Source organism: Pelobates fuscus, chromosome 1 (assembly GCF_036172605.1).
Source record: "Pelobates fuscus isolate aPelFus1 chromosome 1, aPelFus1.pri, whole genome shotgun sequence".
Lineage (NCBI taxonomy): Eukaryota > Metazoa > Chordata > Amphibia > Anura > Pelobatidae > Pelobates > Pelobates fuscus.
Genome location: NC_086317.1, coordinates 28,771,471 through 28,796,726, shown reverse-complemented (window position 1 = coordinate 28,796,726; position 25,256 = coordinate 28,771,471). Strand labels below are relative to the sequence as shown.

Here is a 25,256-nt window from a genome sequence, read left to right as displayed (position 1 = left end):
CCATCATCCCCAGCCACCCTCCTGCAAAGGTAAGAGACAGGAGGGTGGCTGGAAAATGAGCATTCTACGTGTGTCTGTATGCATGTATGTGTATGTATGTCTGTCTGTATGCATGTATGTGTGTATGTCTGTCTGTATGCATGTATGTGTATGTATGTCTGTGTGTCTGTCTGTGTATGTATGTATGCCTGTGTATGTATGTCTGTCTGTGTATGTATGTATGTCTGTGTGTCTGTCTGTGTATGTATGTATGTATGTATGTCTATGTATGTATGTATGTGTATGTCTGTCTGTATGTATGTGTATGTATGTCTGTCTGTATGTATGTGTATGTATGTCTATGTATGTATGTCTGTATGTATGCATGCATGTATGTCTGTCTGTGTATGTATGTATGCATGTGTGTCTGTCTGTCTGTATGCATGTATGTGTATGTATATCTGTATGTCTGTATGTCTGTCTGTGTATGTATGTCTGTCTGTCTGTGTATGTATGTATATCTGTGTGTCTGTCTGTATGTATGTCTATGTATGTATGTATGTATGTGTATGTCTGTCTGTATGTCTGTATGTATGCATGCATATCTGTCTGTATGTCTGTCTGTATGTCTGTATGCATGCATGTATGTCTATGTATGTCTGTCTGTATGTATGTATGTCTGTCTGTATGTCTATGTATATATGTCTGTATGTATGTGTATGTCTGTATGCATGTATGTATGTATGTATGTATGTATGCATGTATGTCTATGTATGTATGTCTATGTATGTCTATGTATGTCTATGTATGTCTGTCTGGATGCATGCATGTCTGTGTGTATGTTTGTATGTCTGTGTGTATGTATGTATGTATGTATGTATGTCTGTATGCATGTATGTGTATGTATGTCTGTATGTCTGTCTGTGTATGTATGTATGTATGTATGCATGTGTGTCTGTCTGTATGCATGTATGTGTATGTATGTATGTATGTATGTGTGTCTGTATGCATGTATGTCTGTATGTCTGTCTGTGTATGTATGTATGTCTGTGTGTCTGTATGTATGTCTATGTATGTATGTCTGTATGTCTATGTATGTATGTATGTCTGTATGTATGTGTATGTCTGTATGCATGCATGTATGTCTATGTATGTCTGTCTGTATGTCTATGTATGTATGTATGTCTGTATGTATGTGTATGTCTGTATGCATGTATGTCTGTCTGTATGTCTGTATGCATGTATGTCTATGTATGTATGTATGTCTATGTATGTCTGTCTGGATGCATGCATGTCTGTGTTTATGTCTGTATGTGTGTATGTATGTGTGTATGTCTATGTATGTCTGTCTGTCTGACTGCATGCATGTATGTCTATGTATGTATGTCTGTCTGTCTGTATGTATGTATGTCTGTCTGTATGTCTATGTATGTTTATATGTATGTATGTATGTCATTATATATGTATATATGTATGTCTGCATATCATTATGAACGTATGGCTATGTGTATGTGTGTATGGATGTCTGTATGCATGTATGTCTGTCAGTATGTCTGTATATATGCATGTATGTCAGTCTGTATGTATGTATGTATGTATGTATGCCATTATGAATGTATGTCTGTGTATGTCTGTATGCCATTATGAATATATGTGTGTAAGGATGTCAGTGTCTGAATGAATGTATGTGTGTATGTATGTGTGTGTGTATGTATGTATGTCGGTGTCTGTATGTATGTATGTGTCTTTAAGTCCTCATGGATGTGTGTCTGTATGTATGTTAGTATGTGTCTGTCTGTCATTATGTATGCCTGTGTGTATGTCTCAATATGTGTGTGTCAGTATGTATGCCTGTATGTGTGTATGTCTGTTTCAGTATGTGTGTCTGTTAGTATGTATCTGTGTCCTTTTGTATCAGTGTGTATGTTTGTGTCTGTGTGTGTATTCCTGTGGGCGGTATTTGGAGGCGGACCCAGTGGGCGGTATTTGGAGGTGGGCCCCAGGGGGCCCAGACCCTGAGCTGAGTTATTGGCCCCAAAATTTCTGGTGGCGGCCCTGGGTATAGCTTCCCATTTGTCTTGGCAAAATGCCTCCAGGCATTGAACTGCACGTTTGAGATCTTCCCAGATTGGTTCAAGGATATTAAGGTCAGGAGACTGTGATGGCCACTCCCGAACCTTTACTTTTTTTCTGCTGTCACCACTGGATGGCCAACTTGGCCTTGTGCTCTGGGTCATTGTCATGCTGGAAAGTCCAAGAGTGTCCCATGCGCTGCCTTTGTGCAGAAGAATGTAAATTGTCTGCCAGTATTTTCTGATAACTTGCTGCATTCATCTTGCTATCTATTTTTACAAGATTCCCAGTGACATACTCACACCACCACCCCCCTCCCCACCCTCCCTAAAACATCAGTAAGCTTTACAGTGTGGATGGTATTCTTTTCACTATAGGCCTTGTTAACCCCTCTCCAAACATTGCGCTCATGGTTGTGACCATAAAGCTGCATTTTGGTCTCGTCACTCCAAATTAAAGTGTGTCAGAAGCTGTGAGGAGTGTCTAGGTGTTGTCGGGCATATTGTAACTGGCCTTTTTTTGGGCATTGGCACAGTAAAGGCTTCTTTCTGGGAACTCGACCATGCAGCTCATTTTTGTTCAAGTATCGTCGTATTGTGCTCCTTGAAACAACCACACCGTATTTTTCCAGAGCAGCCTGCATTTCTCCTGAGGTTACCTGTGGGGTTTTCTTTGTATCACACACAATTCTTCTGGCAGTTGTGGCTGAAATCTTTCTTGGTCTACCTGACCTTGGCTTGGTATCAAGAGATCCCTGAATTTCCACTTCTTTATTAGTGATTGAACAGTACTGACTGGCATTTTAAAGGCTTTTGATATCTTTTTTATATCCTTTTCCATCTTTTTAAAGTTCCATTACCTTGTTGTGCAGGTCTTTTGACAGTTCTTTTCTGCTCCACATGGCTCAGTATCTAGCCTGCTCAGTGCATCCATGTGAGAGCTAACAAACTCATCGACTATTTAAAAAAAACAAAGAACTGGACTGCCCAGTGACCTTAGGAGAGATAAAATATAACTTTTAATTAATTCTCGATGTAAAATTAATAAACTTTTAATGTATAGATAAAATGAGAGCTGAAAAGATATCAGACTCTAGACGGACATAACATAAAGAGGAAGAAAAAACGTTGATAAACGTATATATGTCCCTACTAGAATAGTAAGTTTATCAGACTGCAAGTGCAGACTAATACTGAGTGTTAATACTGAGAGATAATTGTTGGTCTCTATGTTAGTAGGGGCAAGGTGGAAATGATGTGTACAATGGTATATACACAAATAAATAGTCAGACATATACAGCCAGAGATATATTTATTATGTCTTAGTCCCAAACAATGGGAGATTTTTGGATATTTTGATAGATATCAGGTCTGGACCTGATAGATAGCCCAGAGCAGGTAAATCATGCCACTACTCTGGATTGGCTGATGCTGACTTATAATAGTGTAGCTTAGGTCGGCTAAAGGTCCCTGCCTTTGCCAGACAACATGTGGTAATGTGGACAAGTGATGTAAAAAGCATAGATATCCCCAAAATAGAAGTATAGGTAAGGAGAGCTGAACGAGGTGTCTGTCTGAGAGAATCAGATATTATAATACTGTATTTCTGATTCCTGCTAAATTGGCGAGTCTGCAATACCTGAGGGTCTAGAGAGTCACTGGTGTATACTGCGTTAATTCACAGGGGTTTCAACAGATATACTCAATTAAGAGTCAAGTAATAAGGCTGGCATCCCAGCAGGTCACTAGGGTTTTAGTCGGCCAGTGGACTTAGTTATTCTACACGGCTTGTCAGTGTGTGATCGTAGACAGCCGCTGGAAAGATGCACAGCCTAGGTTAAATGATTCTTATGGGTAGACGTCAGTGGACCCTCTAGTATGGATTGCAGAGATAACTGGAAATCACTTTAGACTGTTGGAGCTTTCTAAAGATGAGCTCACTTTATCTGGCTTCTGGTCCAGTACGACTGCATAGAACAAAACTCATTTACTTAATAGTCTAGTCTTGTTTAGTCAAAGTGTAAGCGGCTTGTTGACACCTGACCATAAGAGACCGCTAGTCGGGTTGCTGATACTGACTAGATAACGTATCGTCAATTAGTCGGAGTCCGAAGACCCCCTAGTAAATGCTGCAGAGATTTGCTAAGAGTCTGTTTAACCAGGTTCGTTAGATAACAATTCAAAGATAGCTAAAGATAAATATAACGATAACTTTCGATTGCCAGCATAGAACAAAACTCATTTACTTAATAGGAGGGTCTTGTTTGGTCAAAGTGTGAGCGGCTTAATGACACCTGACTGTGAGAGACCACTAGTCGAGTTGCTGATACTGGCTGGATAGCGTCTCGTCAATTCGTCGGAGTCCGAAGACCCCCTAGTTAATACTGCAGAGATTGCTAAGAGTCTGTATAGCCAGGTTCGTTAGATAACACTTTAGAGATAGCTAAAGATAACTTTCGATTACCAAAAATTTCCTAAGATACCAAGGTTCACTCAAGTTCAGCTCTAATGATCTAGTTCTAGATATAGAATATAAACAGCTTGTCCAAGTTAGCTACACGAAGAGGAACAAAAGCCCCGACGCGCGTTTCGCCTGTGAGCGGCTTTTCAAGGGGTAAGTGAAAATCTCGTGTGTCCGATTTTAAATAGGGCGCCATGCGTCCTGATTGGTTGGTGGGAGGGGCTATGAAAAATAGGTCCAGTTAACTCCTGCCCTGCTGGATAAGATGAAAGTCAAAACAGTATATAGCATTCATGTTCTGGAAACAACTGAATGCTGACCATATAGATACACAGTGAAAATGTGATGATGTGTATTCATACCCTATGGGATATGGACTCCCCGGGTATGTTGGTGTATGGTTATACCCAAAGGGACTTGGTGAGAGTTTTGATAGATTACTGTTTGATCGCTACTTGCAGGGTATACAGGATTGCCGGGCTGTAAACTGGATCCTATGAAAAGGAAAACATAGTTGCAAAATTATAGTTTGCAACATGGTAACATTTGCAGAATGGTGCGTGCAGGGGTATAGTGTTATAACTTGTCACGAGCCTGCTGAGTAGTGCTAGGCTGTTACTGTGTTTGTGTACAAGGTAGAGTGGCACACCCATTTTTTCGGTTTCCAGATTCATAGTGAATGCTTACCATAAGGATTATAATCCAGCATGGTGCAAACTGGCAAAAATATAGTTTTACCAGGGATAGAAATAATTGCCATGTTGTTCAATCATTGAGGGGTACTGTACAGAATATCGTGACAGCGCCCAGTATGGCAAATAGGGGAAAGTATGAGGATCCCACCAAGGATTGCTAAAAAATTATAATAGTTGAAGTACAAAGAGAAATAGTGGGTGAAATACCCTGTGATTACACGGTCAAATATAGAGTTTAAAGGTAATAAGGGATAAACCCTGTATAGAGAAGTGCCATCAGTGAATGGACTGACATTATTTATGAATGAAGGGAGTATAGTTGTATTCTTCATTCAAGCCACAAGGAGTTAGTGTTTTAAATTTAAAGATCCATTGTGACTCCTTTTGTAATAAAAGTTGATTTAGATTCCCTTTTCTTGGGTGAGGAAGAAGCTTTTCGATTGCCTGAAATTTCAAGCAATCTGTATTGCCGTGGTGAAAATTCTGGATGTGTCTGGCAATTGGGGTAGGGGTGATATTGTTTTTGACGGAACCGATGTGTTGCAGGATTCTACGTCTAAACTGCTGGTAAGTTTTGCCGATGTACTGTAGCCCACAGTCACAAGTTATCAAATAAATGATATTGGTGGTGCTACAGTTAACAAGGGCATTGGTATATACTGTGATTTTAGAGCAGTTAGACTGGGTAGATTTGGATGGAAAAATGTGTTTGCATGCTTTGCAGTGTCCGCACCTATATGTCCCTTTGGTTTGAGTAAGCCAGTTTGAAGTGGCCTGAGGGGATGCCAGGTGACTATGGACAAGCATGTCCTGTAGATTAACCGCTCTCCGGGCAGTTAATTGTGGATGTTCTGGTAGTAGTTTGTTGAGTACAGGGTTGTGGCGTAAGATTGGCCAGTTTTTGGATAGTATATTGGACATGGTGGCCCATCCACTGTCAAAGGTCGCTATACACCTTGGAGTAGAGTCGGAGGTCTTAGTGCGAGTTGACCTAAGGCTAGTTAGTCTATCGGTTTGGCTTGCACGTTGAAATGCCTTCTTCAAGACCCTATTGGGATACCCCAATGTCTTGAAGCGTGTTCTTAAGGTTTGGCATTCTTGATAAAAGGAATTATCCTCGGAGCAGTTCCTTCTAGCACGGAGGTACTGACTGTAGGGGATAGAGGCCCTCAGATTGTATGGGTGATGGCTATCCCAATGTAGGAGGCTATTCGTTGCGGTTGATTTCCTATATAGCTCTGTTTGTATAGTCCCGTCCTCAAGTAATATAATTCTCAAATCCAGGAAGATTAGTTCGTGTACATCAATGACAGAGGTAAGTTTAAGGTTGATGTCATTGACATTGAGTGCACCAACGAAATCCTCAAAAGCCCCACAGGAGCCAGTCCAAAGGAGCAGCATGTCATCAATATATCTATACCACTTCAAGATATATCCATGGTATAGGTGATATAGTGGAGAATTGATGACATGCTGCTCCCACCAACCCAGAAACAAATTCGCATATGTTGGGGCACAAGCCGTGCCCATGGCAGTGCCAGTCAGTTGTAAATAGTACCTGCCATTAAACATAAAGTAGTTGTGCATCAAAACAAACTTCAACAATTTAAGTATGAAGTTCTTTTTTGAGGGGTCGATATTCGACTTGTTCAGAAAAAATTCACATGCGAAAATCCCTTTATCATGTGGAATGTTGGAATATAGGGAGACCACATCGAGACTGGCCAAAAGAGTGTAAGGAGGAACCTGTAGACCCTCCAGGGTCAAGAGGGTAGACTTAGTATCCTGTAAGTATGACGGTAGAGTAATGACCATAGGTCGTAGAACTTTGTCAATAAATCTACTGGATCTTTCGGTTAGGCAATTGTTGCCCGAGACTATGGGTCTGCCAGGTGGATTTAGCGGGTTTTTGTGAATTTTGGGCAGACAATAAAATGTTGCAATGGTCGGATTCTTATGAGGTAGGAGATATTTGCATTCTTGAGAGGTAATGATATGTGATGATTCAGCTTCCGTTAGTATAGTGTCCAGTTCCTTCACAAAGTTCGAGGTTGGATCACTCGGTAATGGTTGGTAACATTCCTTATCATTCAAATGTGTCATACATATTTCAATGTATTTGTCTCGGTTAAGGAGGACAATATTGCCCCCTTTGTCGGCCGGTTTGATGATGGTATTGGTAGATTGTTTTAGCTCTTTTAAACCCTTAAATTCCATAGCTGTCAGATTCTTAGGTGGTGTGGGGATGTCTGATTTTTCGAATTCACTGGTTGACATTTGAACAAATAAATCAACATGTGGTAATTCCTTAAAGTTTGGAGTATACCAGCTTTCTGGCTTAAAATCCGTCAATGGTTTGTTAGGATTTTGTTCCTCCAGAAGATCAGTTAAATTCTGTGCTAGACGAAAATCCTCTAAGGTCAGCCCAAGATCGTTGGCTGTTTGTGTGTCTTTTTTAGTGTGAATAATATTAAGGGCAATTTTCCTACCAAATAGATTAATATCCTTCGTCCAGTCGAAGGTATTGCATTGGGGAGTGGGTACGAATGAAAGGCCTTTGTTAAGGAGAGAGATGTGTCTGGGTAACAGAATGAAATCTGAGAGATTTATAATCCTGTTTGGATTTGACTCTTTGTCCGATTCTGTTTGTATCCCCACCTGTCCCTGTCCCGGAGTCTCCCCCTTTGATGACGGTAGGGGCCTTGTTCTAAAAAAGGAACTGACTGAGATGCAGTGGGAGAGTTGTTGGTGTCAACAGAGATGGGGATGTCGAGAAAGGACACTATTTTGTCTGTCTCTTTAAGAATGCTCTTAGGAGGTGGGGCTGTAGCTAGAGGTGCTTTGTTTCTATCTCTGCTAGTGTTCCTGAAGTTACCCCTTTGTTGTTTATAGGGGGCACTGTCCGTGTCAGACCAGGAAGTTTCCCCAGAAGAGATGGAATTGGAATTGGTGTTATTCCGTCTCTGATTTCTAGATTTTCGCCTGAAGATTTGTCCCTCTTTAAAGTCGCGAAAGTCACGTTGGAATTTCGTGTGTTTTTTAACTTTGAGATGGTGTTTGAAGTTATCTATATTTTGTTGCAATTTGATTTCCATCTGTGGGTACAGATTCTCAGTTTTGAAATCCTTAATTCGACTGATTTCATTGGTTAGTTTAAGGTTAATATCTTCAAAATTGGATGTTTCTAATTTGATAAGAAAGCCCATTAGACGGTAAGAGCAATCCAGCAGAATGGAGTTCCACTCTTTGAGTTGGTCCTCAGATTGTACTTTATCAGGCAGAAGAACTTCTGGACGTAGTCCTCTCGGGACCAGTTTCTGTTCAATATATTGTTTAAGGCTTGTTAACTCCCAGAACGACCGAATTTGTTGTTGGTATGACTTCTGGATGTTAAAGAAAGCCTGATTAATATCATTGTTAATGCTAGAAGGTTGAGACAGTGGATTGGTGGAGAAAACATTAATTATTTCTTCCTGACCCAGATTAGGATCTAATAGTTTGTCTAAAAGATCAGTCATTCGGAGGTGGCACTAGTGGAATCAATTAAATAGAGTGAGCTTCTGAAAGAAGTGGGTATTAAAACCCTAGAACTAATAAACGTAAAGGATAGAATGAAGCTGCTAGATAGAGTAGCTGGACAGTGAATGAAGGGGTTAACCCATAGAACTGTATGAAAAAAACAAAGAACTGGACTGCCCAGTGACCTTAGGAGAGATAAAATATAACTTTTAATTAATTCTCGATGTAAAATTAATAAACTTTTAATGTATAGATAAAATGAGAGCTGAAAAGATATCAGACTCTAGACGGACATAACATAAAGAGGAAGAAAAAACGTTGATAAACGTATATATGTCCCTACTAGAATAGTAAGTTTATCAGACTGCAAGTGCAGACTAATACTGAGTGTTAATACTGAGAGATAATTGTTGGTCTCTATGTTAGTAGGGGCAAGGTGGAAATGATGTGTACAATGGTATATACACAAATAAATAGTCAGACATATACAGCCAGAGATATATTTATTATGTCTTAGTCCCAAACAATGGGAGATTTTTGGATATTTTGATAGATATCAGGTCTGGACCTGATAGATAGCCCAGAGCAGGTAAATCATGCCACTACTCTGGATTGGCTGATGCTGACTTATAATAGTGTAGCTTAGGTCGGCTAAAGGTCCCTGCCTTTGCCAGACAACATGTGGTAATGTGGACAAGTGATGTAAAAAGCATAGATATCCCCAAAATAGAAGTATAGGTAAGGAGAGCTGAACGAGGTGTCTGTCTGAGAGAATCAGATATTATAATACTGTATTTCTGATTCCTGCTAAATTGGCGAGTCTGCAATACCTGAGGGTCTAGAGAGTCACTGGTGTATACTGCGTTAATTCACAGGGGTTTCAACAGATATACTCAATTAAGAGTCAAGTAATAAGGCTGGCATCCCAGCAGGTCACTAGGGTTTTAGTCGGCCAGTGGACTTAGTTATTCTACACGGCTTGTCAGTGTGTGATCGTAGACAGCCGCTGGAAAGATGCACAGCCTAGGTTAAATGATTCTTATGGGTAGACGTCAGTGGACCCTCTAGTATGGATTGCAGAGATAACTGGAAATCACTTTAGACTGTTGGAGCTTTCTAAAGATGAGCTCACTTTATCTGGCTTCTGGTCCAGTACGACTGCATAGAACAAAACTCATTTACTTAATAGTCTAGTCTTGTTTAGTCAAAGTGTAAGCGGCTTGTTGACACCTGACCATAAGAGACCGCTAGTCGGGTTGCTGATACTGACTAGATAACGTATCGTCAATTAGTCGGAGTCCGAAGACCCCCTAGTAAATGCTGCAGAGATTTGCTAAGAGTCTGTTTAACCAGGTTCGTTAGATAACAATTCAAAGATAGCTAAAGATAAATATAACGATAACTTTCGATTGCCAGCATAGAACAAAACTCATTTACTTAATAGGAGGGTCTTGTTTGGTCAAAGTGTGAGCGGCTTAATGACACCTGACTGTGAGAGACCACTAGTCGAGTTGCTGATACTGGCTGGATAGCGTCTCGTCAATTCGTCGGAGTCCGAAGACCCCCTAGTTAATACTGCAGAGATTGCTAAGAGTCTGTATAGCCAGGTTCGTTAGATAACACTTTAGAGATAGCTAAAGATAACTTTCGATTACCAAAAATTTCCTAAGATACCAAGGTTCACTCAAGTTCAGCTCTAATGATCTAGTTCTAGATATAGAATATAAACAGCTTGTCCAAGTTAGCTACACGAAGAGGAACAAAAGCCCCGACGCGCGTTTCGCCTGTGAGCGGCTTTTCAAGGGGTAAGTGAAAATCTCGTGTGTCCGATTTTAAATAGGGCGCCATGCGTCCTGATTGGTTGGTGGGAGGGGCTATGAAAAATAGGTCCAGTTAACTCCTGCCCTGCTGGATAAGATGAAAGTCAAAACAGTATATAGCATTCATGTTCTGGAAACAACTGAATGCTGACCATATAGATACACAGTGAAAATGTGATGATGTGTATTCATACCCTATGGGATATGGACTCCCCGGGTATGTTGGTGTATGGTTATACCCAAAGGGACTTGGTGAGAGTTTTGATAGATTACTGTTTGATCGCTACTTGCAGGGTATACAGGATTGCCAGGCTGTAAACTGGATCCTATGAAAAGGAAAACATAGTTGCAAAATTATAGTTTGCAACATGGTAACATTTGCGGAATGGTGCGTGCAGGGGTATAGTGTTATAACTTGTCACGAGCCTGCTGAGTAGTGCTAGGCTGTTACTGTGTTTGTGTACAAGGTAGAGTGGCACACCCATTTTTTCGGTTTCCAGATTCATAGTGAATGCTTACCATAAGGATTATAATCCAGCATGGTGCAAACTGGCAAAAATATAGTTTTACCAGGGATACAAATAATTGCCATGTTGTTCAATCATTGAGGGGTACTGTACAGAATATCGTGACAGCGCCCAGTATGGCAAATAGGGGAAAGTATGAGGATCCCACCAAGGATTGCTAAAAAATTATAATAGTTGAAGTACAAAGAGAAATAGTGGGTGGAATACCCTGTGATTACACGGTCAAATATAGAGTTTAAAGGTAATAAGGGATAAACCCTGTATAGAGAAGTGCCATCAGTGAATGGACTGACATTATTTATGAATGAAGGGAGTATAGTTGTATTCTTCATTCAAGCCACAAGGAGTTAGTGTTTTAAATTTAAAGATCCATTGTGACTCCTTTTGTAATAAAAGTTGATTTAGATTCCCTTTTCTTGGGTGAGGAAGAAGCTTTTCGATTGCCTGAAATTTCAAGCAATCTGTATTGCCGTGGTGAAAATTCTGGATGTGTCTGGCAATTGGGGTAGGGGTGATATTGTTTTTGACGGAACCGATGTGTTGCAGGATTCTACGTCTAAACTGCTGGTAAGTTTTGCCGATGTGCTGTAGCCCACAGTCACAAGTTATCAAATAAATGATATTGGTGGTGCTACAGTTAACAAGGGCATTGGTATATACTGTGATTTTAGAGCAGTTAGACTGGGTAGATTTGGATGGAAAAATGTGTTTGCATGCTTTGCAGTGTCCGCACCTATATGTCCCTTTGGTTTGAGTAAGCCAGTTTGAAGTGGCCTGAGGGGATGCCAGGTGACTATGGACAAGCATGTCCTGTAGATTAACCGCTCTCCGGGCAGTTAATTGTGGATGTTCTGGTAGTAGTTTGTTGAGTACAGGGTTGTGGCGTAAGATTGGCCAGTTTTTGGATAGTATATTGGACATGGTGGCCCATCCACTGTCAAAGGTCGCTATACACCTTGGAGTAGAGTCGGAGGTCTTAGTGCGAGTTGACCTAAGGCTAGTTAGTCTATCGGTTTGGCTTGCACGTTGAAATGCCTTCTTCAAGACCCTATTGGGATACCCCAATGTCTTGAAGCGTGTTCTTAAGGTTTGGCATTCTTGATAAAAGGAATTATCCTCGGAGCAGTTCCTTCTAGCACGGAGGTACTGACTGTAGGGGATAGAGGCCCTCAGATTGTATGGGTGATGGCTATCCCAATGTAGGAGGCTATTCGTTGCGGTTGATTTCCTATATAGCTCTGTTTGTATAGTCCCGTCCTCAAGTAATATAATTCTCAAATCCAGGAAGATTAGTTCGTGTACATCAATGACAGAGGTAAGTTTAAGGTTGATGTCATTGACATTGAGTGCACCAACGAAATCCTCAAAAGCCCCACAGGAGCCAGTCCAAAGGAGCAGCATGTCATCAATATATCTATACCACTTCAAGATATATCCATGGTATAGGTGATATAGTGGAGAATTGATGACATGCTGCTCCCACCAACCCAGAAACAAATTCGCATATGTTGGGGCACAAGCCGTGCCCATGGCAGTGCCAGTCAGTTGTAAATAGTACCTGCCATTAAACATAAAGTAGTTGTGCATCAAAACAAACTTCAACAATTTAAGTATGAAGTTCTTTTTTGAGGGGTCGATATTCGACTTGTTCAGAAAAAATTCACATGCGAAAATCCCTTTATCATGTGGAATGTTGGAATATAGGGAGACCACATCGAGACTGGCCAAAAGAGTGTAAGGAGGAACCTGTAGACCCTCCAGGGTCAAGAGGGTAGACTTAGTATCCTGTAAGTATGACGGTAGAGTAATGACCATAGGTCGTAGAACTTTGTCAATAAATCTACTGGATCTTTCGGTTAGGCAATTGTTGCCCGAGACTATGGGTCTGCCAGGTGGATTTAGCGGGTTTTTGTGAATTTTGGGCAGACAATAAAATGTTGCAATGGTCGGATTCTTATGAGGTAGGAGATATTTGCATTCTTGAGAGGTAATGATATGTGATGATTCAGCTTCCGTTAGTATAGTGTCCAGTTCCTTCACAAAGTTCGAGGTTGGATCACTCGGTAATGGTTGGTAACATTCCTTATCATTCAAATGTGTCATACATATTTCAATGTATTTGTCTCGGTTAAGGAGGACAATATTGCCCCCTTTGTCGGCCGGTTTGATGATGGTATTGGTAGATTGTTTTAGCTCTTTTAAACCCTTAAATTCCATAGCTGTCAGATTCTTAGGTGGTGTGGGGATGTCTGATTTTTCGAATTCACTGGTTGACATTTGAACAAATAAATCAACATGTGGTAATTCCTTAAAGTTTGGAGTATACCAGCTTTCTGGCTTAAAATCCGTCAATGGTTTGTTAGGATTTTGTTCCTCCAGAAGATCAGTTAAATTCTGTGCTAGACGAAAATCCTCTAAGGTCAGCCCAAGATCGTTGGCTGTTTGTGTGTCTTTTTTAGTGTGAATAATATTAAGGGCAATTTTCCTACCAAATAGATTAATATCCTTCGTCCAGTCGAAGGTATTGCATTGGGGAGTGGGTACGAATGAAAGGCCTTTGTTAAGGAGAGAGATGTGTCTGGGTAACAGAATGAAATCTGAGAGATTTATAATCCTGTTTGGATTTGACTCTTTGTCCGATTCTGTTTGTATCCCCACCTGTCCCTGTCCCGGAGTCTCCCCCTTTGATGACGGTAGGGGCCTTGTTCTAAAAAAGGAACTGACTGAGATGCAGTGGGAGAGTTGTTGGTGTCAACAGAGATGGGGATGTCGAGAAAGGACACTATTTTGTCTGTCTCTTTAAGAATGCTCTTAGGAGGTGGGGCTGTAGCTAGAGGTGCTTTGTTTCTATCTCTGCTAGTGTTCCTGAAGTTACCCCTTTGTTGTTTATAGGGGGCACTGTCCGTGTCAGACCAGGAAGTTTCCCCAGAAGAGATGGAATTGGAATTGGTGTTATTCCGTCTCTGATTTCTAGATTTTCGCCTGAAGATTTGTCCCTCTTTAAAGTCGCGAAAGTCACGTTGGAATTTCGTGTGTTTTTTAACTTTGAGATGGTGTTTGAAGTTATCTATATTTTGTTGCAATTTGATTTCCATCTGTGGGTACAGATTCTCAGTTTTGAAATCCTTAATTCGACTGATTTCATTGGTTAGTTTAAGGTTAATATCTTCAAAATTGGATGTTTCTAATTTGATAAGAAAGCCCATTAGACGGTAAGAGCAATCCAGCAGAATGGAGTTCCACTCTTTGAGTTGGTCCTCAGATTGTACTTTATCAGGCAGAAGAACTTCTGGACGTAGTCCTCTCGGGACCAGTTTCTGTTCAATATATTGTTTAAGGCTTGTTAACTCCCAGAACGACCGAATTTGTTGTTGGTATGACTTCTGGATGTTAAAGAAAGCCTGATTAATATCATTGTTAATGCTAGAAGGTTGAGACAGTGGATTGGTGGAGAAAACATTAATTATTTCTTCCTGACCCAGATTAGGATCTAATAGTTTGTCTAAAAGATCAGTCATTCGGAGGTGGCACTAGTGGAATCAATTAAATAGAGTGAGCTTCTGAAAGAAGTGGGTATTAAAACCCTAGAACTAATAAACGTAAAGGATAGAATGAAGCTGCTAGATAGAGTAGCTGGACAGTGAATGAAGGGGTTAACCCATAGAACTGTATGAAAAAAACAAAGAACTGGACTGCCCAGTGACCTTAGGAGAGATAAAATATAACTTTTAATTAATTCTCGATGTAAAATTAATAAACTTTTAATGTATAGATAAAATGAGAGCTGAAAAGATATCAGACTCTAGACGGACATAACATAAAGAGGAAGAAAAAACGTTGATAAACGTATATATGTCCCTACTAGAATAGTAAGTTTATCAGACTGCAAGTGCAGACTAATACTGAGTGTTAATACTGAGAGATAATTGTTGGTCTCTATGTTAGTAGGGGCAAGGTGGAAATGATGTGTACAATGGTATATACACAAATAAATAGTCAGACATATACAGCCAGAGATATATTTATTATGTCTTAGTCCCAAACAATGGGAGATTTTTGGATATTTTGATAGATATCAGGTCTGGACCTGATAGATAGCCCAGAGCAGGTAAATCATGCCACTACTCTGGATTGGCTGATGCTGACTTATAATAGTGTAGCTTAGGTCGGCTAAAGGTCCCTGCCTTTGCCAGACAACATGTGGTAATGTGGACAAGTGATGTAAAAAGCATAGATATCCCCAAAATAGAAGTATAGGTAAGGAGAGCTGAACGAGGTGTCTGTCTGAGAGAATCAGATATTATAATACTGTATTTCTGATTCCTGCTAAATTGGCGAGTCTGCAATACCTGAGGGTCTAGAGAGTCACTGGTGTATACTGCGTTAATTCACAGGGGTTTCAACAGATATACTCAATTAAGAGTCAAGTAATAAGGCTGGCATCCCAGCAGGTCACTAGGGTTTTAGTCGGCCAGTGGACTTAGTTATTCTACACGGCTTGTCAGTGTGTGATCGTAGACAGCCGCTGGAAAGATGCACAGCCTAGGTTAAATGATTCTTATGGGTAGACGTCAGTGGACCCTCTAGTATGGATTGCAGAGATAACTGGAAATCACTTTAGACTGTTGGAGCTTTCTAAAGATGAGCTCACTTTATCTGGCTTCTGGTCCAGTACGACTGCATAGAACAAAACTCATTTACTTAATAGTCTAGTCTTGTTTAGTCAAAGTGTAAGCGGCTTGTTGACACCTGACCATAAGAGACCGCTAGTCGGGTTGCTGATACTGACTAGATAACGTATCGTCAATTAGTCGGAGTCCGAAGACCCCCTAGTAAATGCTGCAGAGATTTGCTAAGAGTCTGTTTAACCAGGTTCGTTAGATAACAATTCAAAGATAGCTAAAGATAAATATAACGATAACTTTCGATTGCCAGCATAGAACAAAACTCATTTACTTAATAGGAGGGTCTTGTTTGGTCAAAGTGTGAGCGGCTTAATGACACCTGACTGTGAGAGACCACTAGTCGAGTTGCTGATACTGGCTGGATAGCGTCTCGTCAATTCGTCGGAGTCCGAAGACCCCCTAGTTAATACTGCAGAGATTGCTAAGAGTCTGTATAGCCAGGTTCGTTAGATAACACTTTAGAGATAGCTAAAGATAACTTTCGATTACCAAAAATTTCCTAAGATACCAAGGTTCACTCAAGTTCAGCTCTAATGATCTAGTTCTAGATATAGAATATAAACAGCTTGTCCAAGTTAGCTACACGAAGAGGAACAAAAGCCCCGACGCGCGTTTCGCCTGTGAGCGGCTTTTCAAGGGGTAAGTGAAAATCTCGTGTGTCCGATTTTAAATAGGGCGCCATGCGTCCTGATTGGTTGGTGGGAGGGGCTATGAAAAATAGGTCCAGTTAACTCCTGCCCTGCTGGATAAGATGAAAGTCAAAACAGTATATAGCATTCATGTTCTGGAAACAACTGAATGCTGACCATATAGATACACAGTGAAAATGTGATGATGTGTATTCATACCCTATGGGATATGGACTCCCCGGGTATGTTGGTGTATGGTTATACCCAAAGGGACTTGGTGAGAGTTTTGATAGATTACTGTTTGATCGCTACTTGCAGGGTATACAGGATTGCCGGGCTGTAAACTGGATCCTATGAAAAGGAAAACATAGTTGCAAAATTATAGTTTGCAACATGGTAACATTTGCAGAATGGTGCGTGCAGGGGTATAGTGTTATAACTTGTCACGAGCCTGCTGAGTAGTGCTAGGCTGTTACTGTGTTTGTGTACAAGGTAGAGTGGCACACCCATTTTTTCGGTTTCCAGATTCATAGTGAATGCTTACCATAAGGATTATAATCCAGCATGGTGCAAACTGGCAAAAATATAGTTTTACCAGGGATACAAATAATTGCCATGTTGTTCAATCATTGAGGGGTACTGTACAGAATATCGTGACAGCGCCCAGTATGGCAAATAGGGGAAAGTATGAGGATCCCACCAAGGATTGCTAAAAAATTATAATAGTTGAAGTACAAAGAGAAATAGTGGGTGAAATACCCTGTGATTACACGGTCAAATATAGAGTTTAAAGGTAATAAGGGATAAACCCTGTATAGAGAAGTGCCATCAGTGAATGGACTGACATTATTTATGAATGAAGGGAGTATAGTTGTATTCTTCATTCAAGCCACAAGGAGTTAGTGTTTTAAATTTAAAGATCCATTGTGACTCCTTTTGTAATAAAAGTTGATTTAGATTCCCTTTTCTTGGGTGAGGAAGAAGCTTTTCGATTGCCTGAAATTTCAAGCAATCTGTATTGCCGTGGTGAAAATTCTGGATGTGTCTGGCAATTGGGGTAGGGGTGATATTGTTTTTGACGGAACCGATGTGTTGCAGGATTCTACGTCTAAACTGCTGGTAAGTTTTGCCGATGTACTGTAGCCCACAGTCACAAGTTATCAAATAAATGATATTGGTGGTGCTACAGTTAACAAGGGCATTGGTATATACTGTGATTTTAGAGCAGTTAGACTGGGTAGATTTGGATGGAAAAATGTGTTTGCATGCTTTGCAGTGTCCGCACCTATATGTCCCTTTGGTTTGAGTAAGCCAGTTTGAAGTGGCCTGAGGGGATGCCAGGTGACTATGGACAAGCATGTCCTGTAGATTAACCGCTCTCCGGGCAGTTAATTGTGGATGTTCTGGTAGTAGTTTGTTGAGTACAGGGTTGTGGCGTAAGATTGGCCAGTTTTTGGATAGTATATTGGACATGGTGGCCCATCCACTGTCAAAGGTCGCTATACACCTTGGAGTAGAGTCGGAGGTCTTAGTGCGAGTTGACCTAAGGCTAGTTAGTCTATCGGTTTGGCTTGCACGTTGAAATGCCTTCTTCAAGACCCTATTGGGATACCCCAATGTCTTGAAGCGTGTTCTTAAGGTTTGGCATTCTTGATAAAAGGAATTATCCTCGGAGCAGTTCCTTCTAGCACGGAGGTACTGACTGTAGGGGATAGAGGCCCTCAGATTGTATGGGTGATGGCTATCCCAATGTAGGAGGCTATTCGTTGCGGTTGATTTCCTATATAGCTCTGTTTGTATAGTCCCGTCCTCAAGTAATATAATTCTCAAATCCAGGAAGATTAGTTCGTGTACATCAATGACAGAGGTAAGTTTAAGGTTGATGTCATTGACATTGAGTGCACCAACGAAATCCTCAAAAGCCCCACAGGAGCCAGTCCAAAGGAGCAGCATGTCATCAATATATCTATACCACTTCAAGATATATCCATGGTATAGGTGATATAGTGGAGAATTGATGACATGCTGCTCCCACCAACCCAGAAACAAATTCGCATATGTTGGGGCACAAGCCGTGCCCATGGCAGTGCCAGTCAGTTGTAAATAGTACCTGCCATTAAACATAAAGTAGTTGTGCATCAAAACAAACTTCAACAATTTAAGTATGAAGTTCTTTTTTGAGGGGTCGATATTCGACTTGTTCAGAAAAAATTCACATGCGAAAATCCCTTTATCATGTGGAATGTTGGAATATAGGGAGACCACATCGAGACTGGCCAAAAGAGTGTAAGGAGGAACCTGTAGACCCTCCAGGGTCAAGAGGGTAGACTTAGTATCCTGTAAGTATGACGGTAGAGTAATGACCATAGGTCGTAGAACTTTGTCAATAAATCTACTGGATCTTTCGGTTAGGCAATTGTTGCCCGAGACTATGGGTCTGCCAGGTGGATTTAGCGGGTTTTTGTGAATTTTGGGCAGACAATAAAATGTTGCAATGGTCGGATTCTTATGAGGTAGGAGATATTTGCATTCTTGAGAGGTAATGATATGTGATGATTCAGCTTCCGTTAGTATAGTGTCCAGTTCCTTCACAAAGTTCGAGGTTGGATCACTCGGTAATGGTTGGTAACATTCCTTATCATTCAAATGTGTCATACATATTTCAATGTATTTGTCTCGGTTAAGGAGGACAATATTGCCCCCTTTGTCGGCCGGTTTGATGATGGTATTGGTAGATTGTTTTAGCTCTTTTAAACCCTTAAATTCCATAGCTGTCAGATTCTTAGGTGGTGTGGGGATGTCTGATTTTTCGAATTCACTGGTTGACATTTGAACAAATAAATCAACATGTGGTAATTCCTTAAAGTTTGGAGTATACCAGCTTTCTGGCTTAAAATCCGTCAATGGTTTGTTAGGATTTTGTTCCTCCAGAAGATCAGTTAAATTCTGTGCTAGACGAAAATCCTCTAAGGTCAGCCCAAGATCGTTGGCTGTTTGTGTGTCTTTTTTAGTGTGAATAATATTAAGGGCAATTTTCCTACCAAATAGATTAATATCCTTCGTCCTAAGAGCATTCTTAAAGAGACAGACAAAATAGTGTCCTTTCTCGACATCCCCATCTCTGTTGACACCAACAACTCTCCCACTGCATCTCAGTCAGTTCCTTTTTTAGAACAAGGCCCCTACCGTCATCAAAGGGGGAGACTCCGGGACAGGGACAGGTGGGGATACAAACAGAATCGGACAAAGAGTCAAATCCAAACAGGATTATAAATCTCTCAGATTTCATTCTGTTACCCAGACACATCTCTCTCCTTAACAAAGGCCTTTCATTCGTACCCACTCCCCAATGCAATACCTTCGACTGGACGAAGGATATTAATCTATTTGGTAGGAAAATTGCCCTTAATATTATTCACACTAAAAAAGACACACAAACAGCCAACGATCTTGGGCTGACCTTAGAGGATTTTCGTCTAGCACAGAATTTAACTGATCTTCTGGAGGAACAAAATCCTAACAAACCATTGACGGATTTTAAGCCAGAAAGCTGGTATACTCCAAACTTTAAGGAATTACCACATGTTGATTTATTTGTTCAAATGTCAACCAGTGAATTCGAAAAATCAGACATCCCCACACCACCTAAGAATCTGACAGCTATGGAATTTAAGGGTTTAAAAGAGCTAAAACAATCTACCAATACCATCATCAAACCGGCCGACAAAGGGGGCAATATTGTCCTCCTTAACCGAGACAAATACATTGAAATATGTATGACACATTTGAATGATAAGGAATGTTACCAACCATTACCGAGTGATCCAACCTCGAACTTTGTGAAGGAACTGGACACTATACTAACGGAAGCTGAATCATCACATATCATTACCTCTCAAGAATGCAAATATCTCCTACCTCATAAGAATCCGACCATTGCAACATTTTATTGTCTGCCCAAAATTCACAAAAACCCGCTAAATCCACCTGGCAGACCCATAGTCTCGGGCAACAATTGCCTAACCGAAAGATCCAGTAGATTTATTGACAAAGTTCTACGACCTATGGTCATTACTCTACCGTCATACTTACAGGATACTAAGTCTACCCTCTTGACCCTGGAGGGTCTACAGGTTCCTCCTTACACTCTTTTGGCCAGTCTCGATGTGGTCTCCCTATATTCCAACATTCCACATGATAAAGGGATTTTCGCATGTGAATTTTTTCTGAACAAGTCGAATATCGACCCCTCAAAAAAGAACTTCATACTTAAATTGTTGAAGTTTGTTTTGATGCACAACTACTTTATGTTTAATGGCAGGTACTATTTACAACTGACTGGCACTGCCATGGGCACGGCTTGTGCCCCAACATATGCGAATTTGTTTCTGGGTTGGTGGGAGCAGCATGTCATCAATTCTCCACTATATCACCTATACCATGGATATATCTTGAAGTGGTATAGATATATTGATGACATGCTGCTCCTTTGGACTGGCTCCTGTGGGGCTTTTGAGGATTTCGTTGGTGCACTCAATGTCAATGACATCAACCTTAAACTTACCTCTGTCATTGATGTACACGAACTAATCTTCCTGGATTTGAGAATTATATTACTTGAGGACGGGACTATACAAACAGAGCTATATAGGAAATCAACCGCAACGAATAGCCTCCTACATTGGGATAGCCATCACCCATACAATCTGAGGGCCTCTATCCCCTACAGTCAGTACCTCCGTGCTAGAAGGAACTGCTCCGAGGATAATTCCTTTTATCAAGAATGCCAAACCTTAAGAACACGCTTCAAGACATTGGGGTATCCCAATAGGGTCTTGAAGAAGGCATTTCAACGTGCAAGCCAAACCGATAGACTAACTAGCCTTAGGTCAACTCGCACTAAGACCTCCGACTCTACTCCAAGGTGTATAGCGACCTTTGACAGTGGATGGGCCACCATGTCCAATATACTATCCAAAAACTGGCCAATCTTACGCCACAACCCTGTACTCAACAAACTACTACCAGAACATCCACAATTAACTGCCCGGAGAGCGGTTAATCTACAGGACATGCTTGTCCATAGTCACCTGGCATCCCCTCAGGCCACTTCAAACTGGCTTACTCAAACCAAAGGGACATATAGGTGCGGACACTGCAAAGCATGCAAACACATTTTTCCATCCAAATCTACCCAGTCTAACTGCTCTAAAATCACAGTATATACCAATGCCCTTGTTAACTGTAGCACCACCAATATCATTTATTTGATAACTTGTGACTGTGGGCTACAGTACATCGGCAAAACTTACCAGCAGTTTAGACGTAGAATCCTGCAACACATCGGTTCCGTCAAAAACAATATCACCCCTACCCCAATTGCCAGACACATCCAGAATTTTCACCACGGCAATACAGATTGCTTGAAATTTCAGGCAATCGAAAAGCTTCTTCCTCACCCAAGAAAAGGGAATCTAAATCAACTTTTATTACAAAAGGAGTCACAATGGATCTTTAAATTTAAAACACTAACTCCTTGTGGCTTGAATGAAGAATACAACTATACTCCCTTCATTCATAAATAATGTCAGTCCATTCACTGATGGCACTTCTCTATACAGGGTTTATCCCTTATTACCTTTAAACTCTATATTTGACCGTGTAATCACAGGGTATTTCACCCACTATTTCTCTTTGTACTTCAACTATTATAATTTTTTAGCAATCCTTGGTGGGATCCTCATACTTTCCCCTATTTGCCATACTGGGCGCTGTCACGATATTCTGTACAGTACCCCTCAATGATTGAACAACATGGCAATTATTTGTATCCCTGGTAAAACTATATTTTTGCCAGTTTGCACCATGCTGGATTATAATCCTTATGGTAAGCATTCACTATGAATCTGGAAACCGAAAAAATGGGTGTGCCACTCTACCTTGTACACAAACACAGTAACAGCCTAGCACCACTCAGCAGGCTCGTGACAAGTTATAACACTATACCCCTGCACGCACCATTCTGCAAATGTTACCATGTTGCAAACTATAATTTTGCAACTATGTTTTCCTTTTCATAGGATCCAGTTTACAGCCCGGCAATCCTGTATACCCTGCAAGTAGCGATCAAACAGTAATCTATCAAAACTCTCACCAAGTCCCTTTGGGTATAACCATACACCAACATACCCGGGGAGTCCATATCCCATAGGGTATGAATACACATCATCACATTTTCACTGTGTATCTATATGGTCAGCATTCAGTTGTTTCCAGAACATGAATGCTATATACTGTTTTGACTTTCATCTTATCCAGCAGGGCAGGAGTTAACTGGACCTATTTTTCATAGCCCCTCCCACCAACCAATCAGGACGCATGGCGCCCTATTTAAAATCGGACACACGAGATTTTCACTTACCCCTTGAAAAGCCGCTCACAGGCGAAACGCGCGTCGGGGCTTTTGTTCCTCTTCGTGTAGCTAACTTGGACAAGCTGTTTATATTCTATATCTAGAACTAGATCATTAGAGCTGAACTTGAGTGAACCTTGGTATCTTAGGAAATTTTTGGTAATCGAAAGTTATCTTTAGCTATCTCTAAAGTGTTATCTAACGAACCTGGCTATACAGACTCTTAGCAATCTCTGCAGTATTAACTAGGGGGTCTTCGGACTCCGACGAATTGACGAGACGCTATCCAGCCAGTATCAGCAACTCGACTAGTGGTCTCTCACAGTCAGGTGTCATTAAGCCGCTCACACTTTGACCAAACAAGACCCTCCTATTAAGTAAATGAGTTTTGTTCTATGCTGGCAATCGAAAGTTATCGTTATATTTATCTTTAGCTATCTTTGAATTGTTATCTAACGAACCTGGTTAAACAGACTCTTAGCAAATCTCTGCAGCATTTACTAGGGGGTCTTCGGACTCCGACTAATTGACGATACGTTATCTAGTCAGTATCAGCAACCCGACTAGCGGTCTCTTATGGTCAGGTGTCAACAAGCCGCTTACACTTTGACTAAACAAGACTAGACTATTAAGTAAATGAGTTTTGTTCTATGCAGTCGTACTGGACCAGAAGCCAGATAAAGTGAGCTCATCTTTAGAAAGCTCCAACAGTCTAAAGTGATTTCCAGTTATCTCTGCAATCCATACTAGAGGGTCCACTGACGTCTACCCATAAGAATCATTTAACCTAGGCTGTGCATCTTTCCAGCGGCTGTCTACGATCACACACTGACAAGCCGTGTAGAATAACTAAGTCCACTGGCCGACTAAAACCCTAGTGACCTGCTGGGATGCCAGCCTTATTACTTGACTCTTAATTGAGTATATCTGTTGAAACCCCTGTGAATTAACGCAGTATACACCAGTGACTCTCTAGACCCTCAGGTATTGCAGACTCGCCAATTTAGCAGGAATCAGAAATACAGTATTATAATATCTGATTCTCTCAGACAGACACCTCGTTCAGCTCTCCTTACCTATACTTCTATTTTGGGGATATCTATGCTTTTTACATCACTTGTCCACATTACCACATGTTGTCTGGCAAAGGCAGGGACCTTTAGCCGACCTAAGCTACACTATTATAAGTCAGCATCAGCCAATCCAGAGTAGTGGCATGATTTACCTGCTCTGGGCTATCTATCAGGTCCAGACCTGATATCTATCAAAATATCCAAAAATCTCCCATTGTTTGGGACTAAGACATAATAAATATATCTCTGGCTGTATATGTCTGACTATTTATTTGTGTATATACCATTGTACACATCATTTCCACCTTGCCCCTACTAACATAGAGACCAACAATTATCTCTCAGTATTAACACTCAGTATTAGTCTGCACTTGCAGTCTGATAAACTTACTATTCTAGTAGGGACATATATACGTTTATCAACGTTTTTTCTTCCTCTTTATGTTATGTCCGTCTAGAGTCTGATATCTTTTCAGCTCTCATTTTATCTATACATTAAAAGTTTATTAATTTTACATCGAGAATTAATTAAAAGTTATATTTTATCTCTCCTAAGGTCACTGGGCAGTCCAGTTCTTTGTTTTTTTCATACAGTTCTATGGGTTAACCCCTTCATTCACTGTCCAGCTACTCTATCTAGCAGCTTCATTCTATCCTTTACGTTCATCGACTATTTATACACAGAAACTAACAGCAATTTAAAAATCTACAGGTATGGGAAATTAACCTTTAACCCCTTAAGGACCAAACTTCTGGAATAAAATGGAATAATGACGTGTCACACACGTCATGTGTCCTTAAGGGGTTAATTACCATTTTAACCTGTGTGTGTCACCTTGCGTGTCTGTAACAAGGCTAAACATTCAAGGGTATGTAAACTTTTGATCAGTCATTTGGGTGCTTTCTGTTATCATTATGATTTAAAATGGAGCCAAACAAATATGTGATAATAAATGGCTTTATACGATCACTATCCTTCAACTATTTTGTTTGCATAATCAGTCATATTTTTAAAATCAATGCCAACATTTCACAATTTCTGCCAGGGTATTCAATTTTTTTAGCACAGCAGTAAATAGTAGACTTTATTACCATCTTCTTTGGTTCTGGTGAAGATCTGCTCGCTGCGCACACCATCCCCTGCCCGGGTGAACGCCAGCACCTGGATGCTATAGTTTGTGTACTTCTCAAGCCCATCCAGCTCAAGTAAGGGTTGTGTAGTGGTGACATTTTTTATTTCACCAAGCTCTGGAAAGAAAAAATGAATAGGGAATGAATGGAACATAGGACATTTTTAAACAAAAATTAGTTGCTCCTTTTGGAGTTTAGGATGAAATATGCTGTTCACTTTCTATCCAGAATGCTAATACCAGTTCGATTGGT

The 25,256-nt window shown here is 40.6% G+C and overlaps 1 protein-coding gene across 2 annotated transcripts in view; it reads right to left on the bottom strand.

The window, feature by feature from the left end:
- Positions 1–25,256, bottom strand: part of DSCAM (DS cell adhesion molecule) — a 563,650-nt gene that overhangs the window by 215,432 nt on the left and 322,962 nt on the right. For both annotated transcript variants that reach the window (XM_063447089.1, XM_063447097.1), the window contains exon 19: positions 24,966–25,121. In XM_063447089.1, coding sequence (XP_063303159.1) covers positions 24,966–25,121 — 156 coding nt within the window. The remainder of the gene's footprint in view (positions 1–24,965; positions 25,122–25,256) is intronic.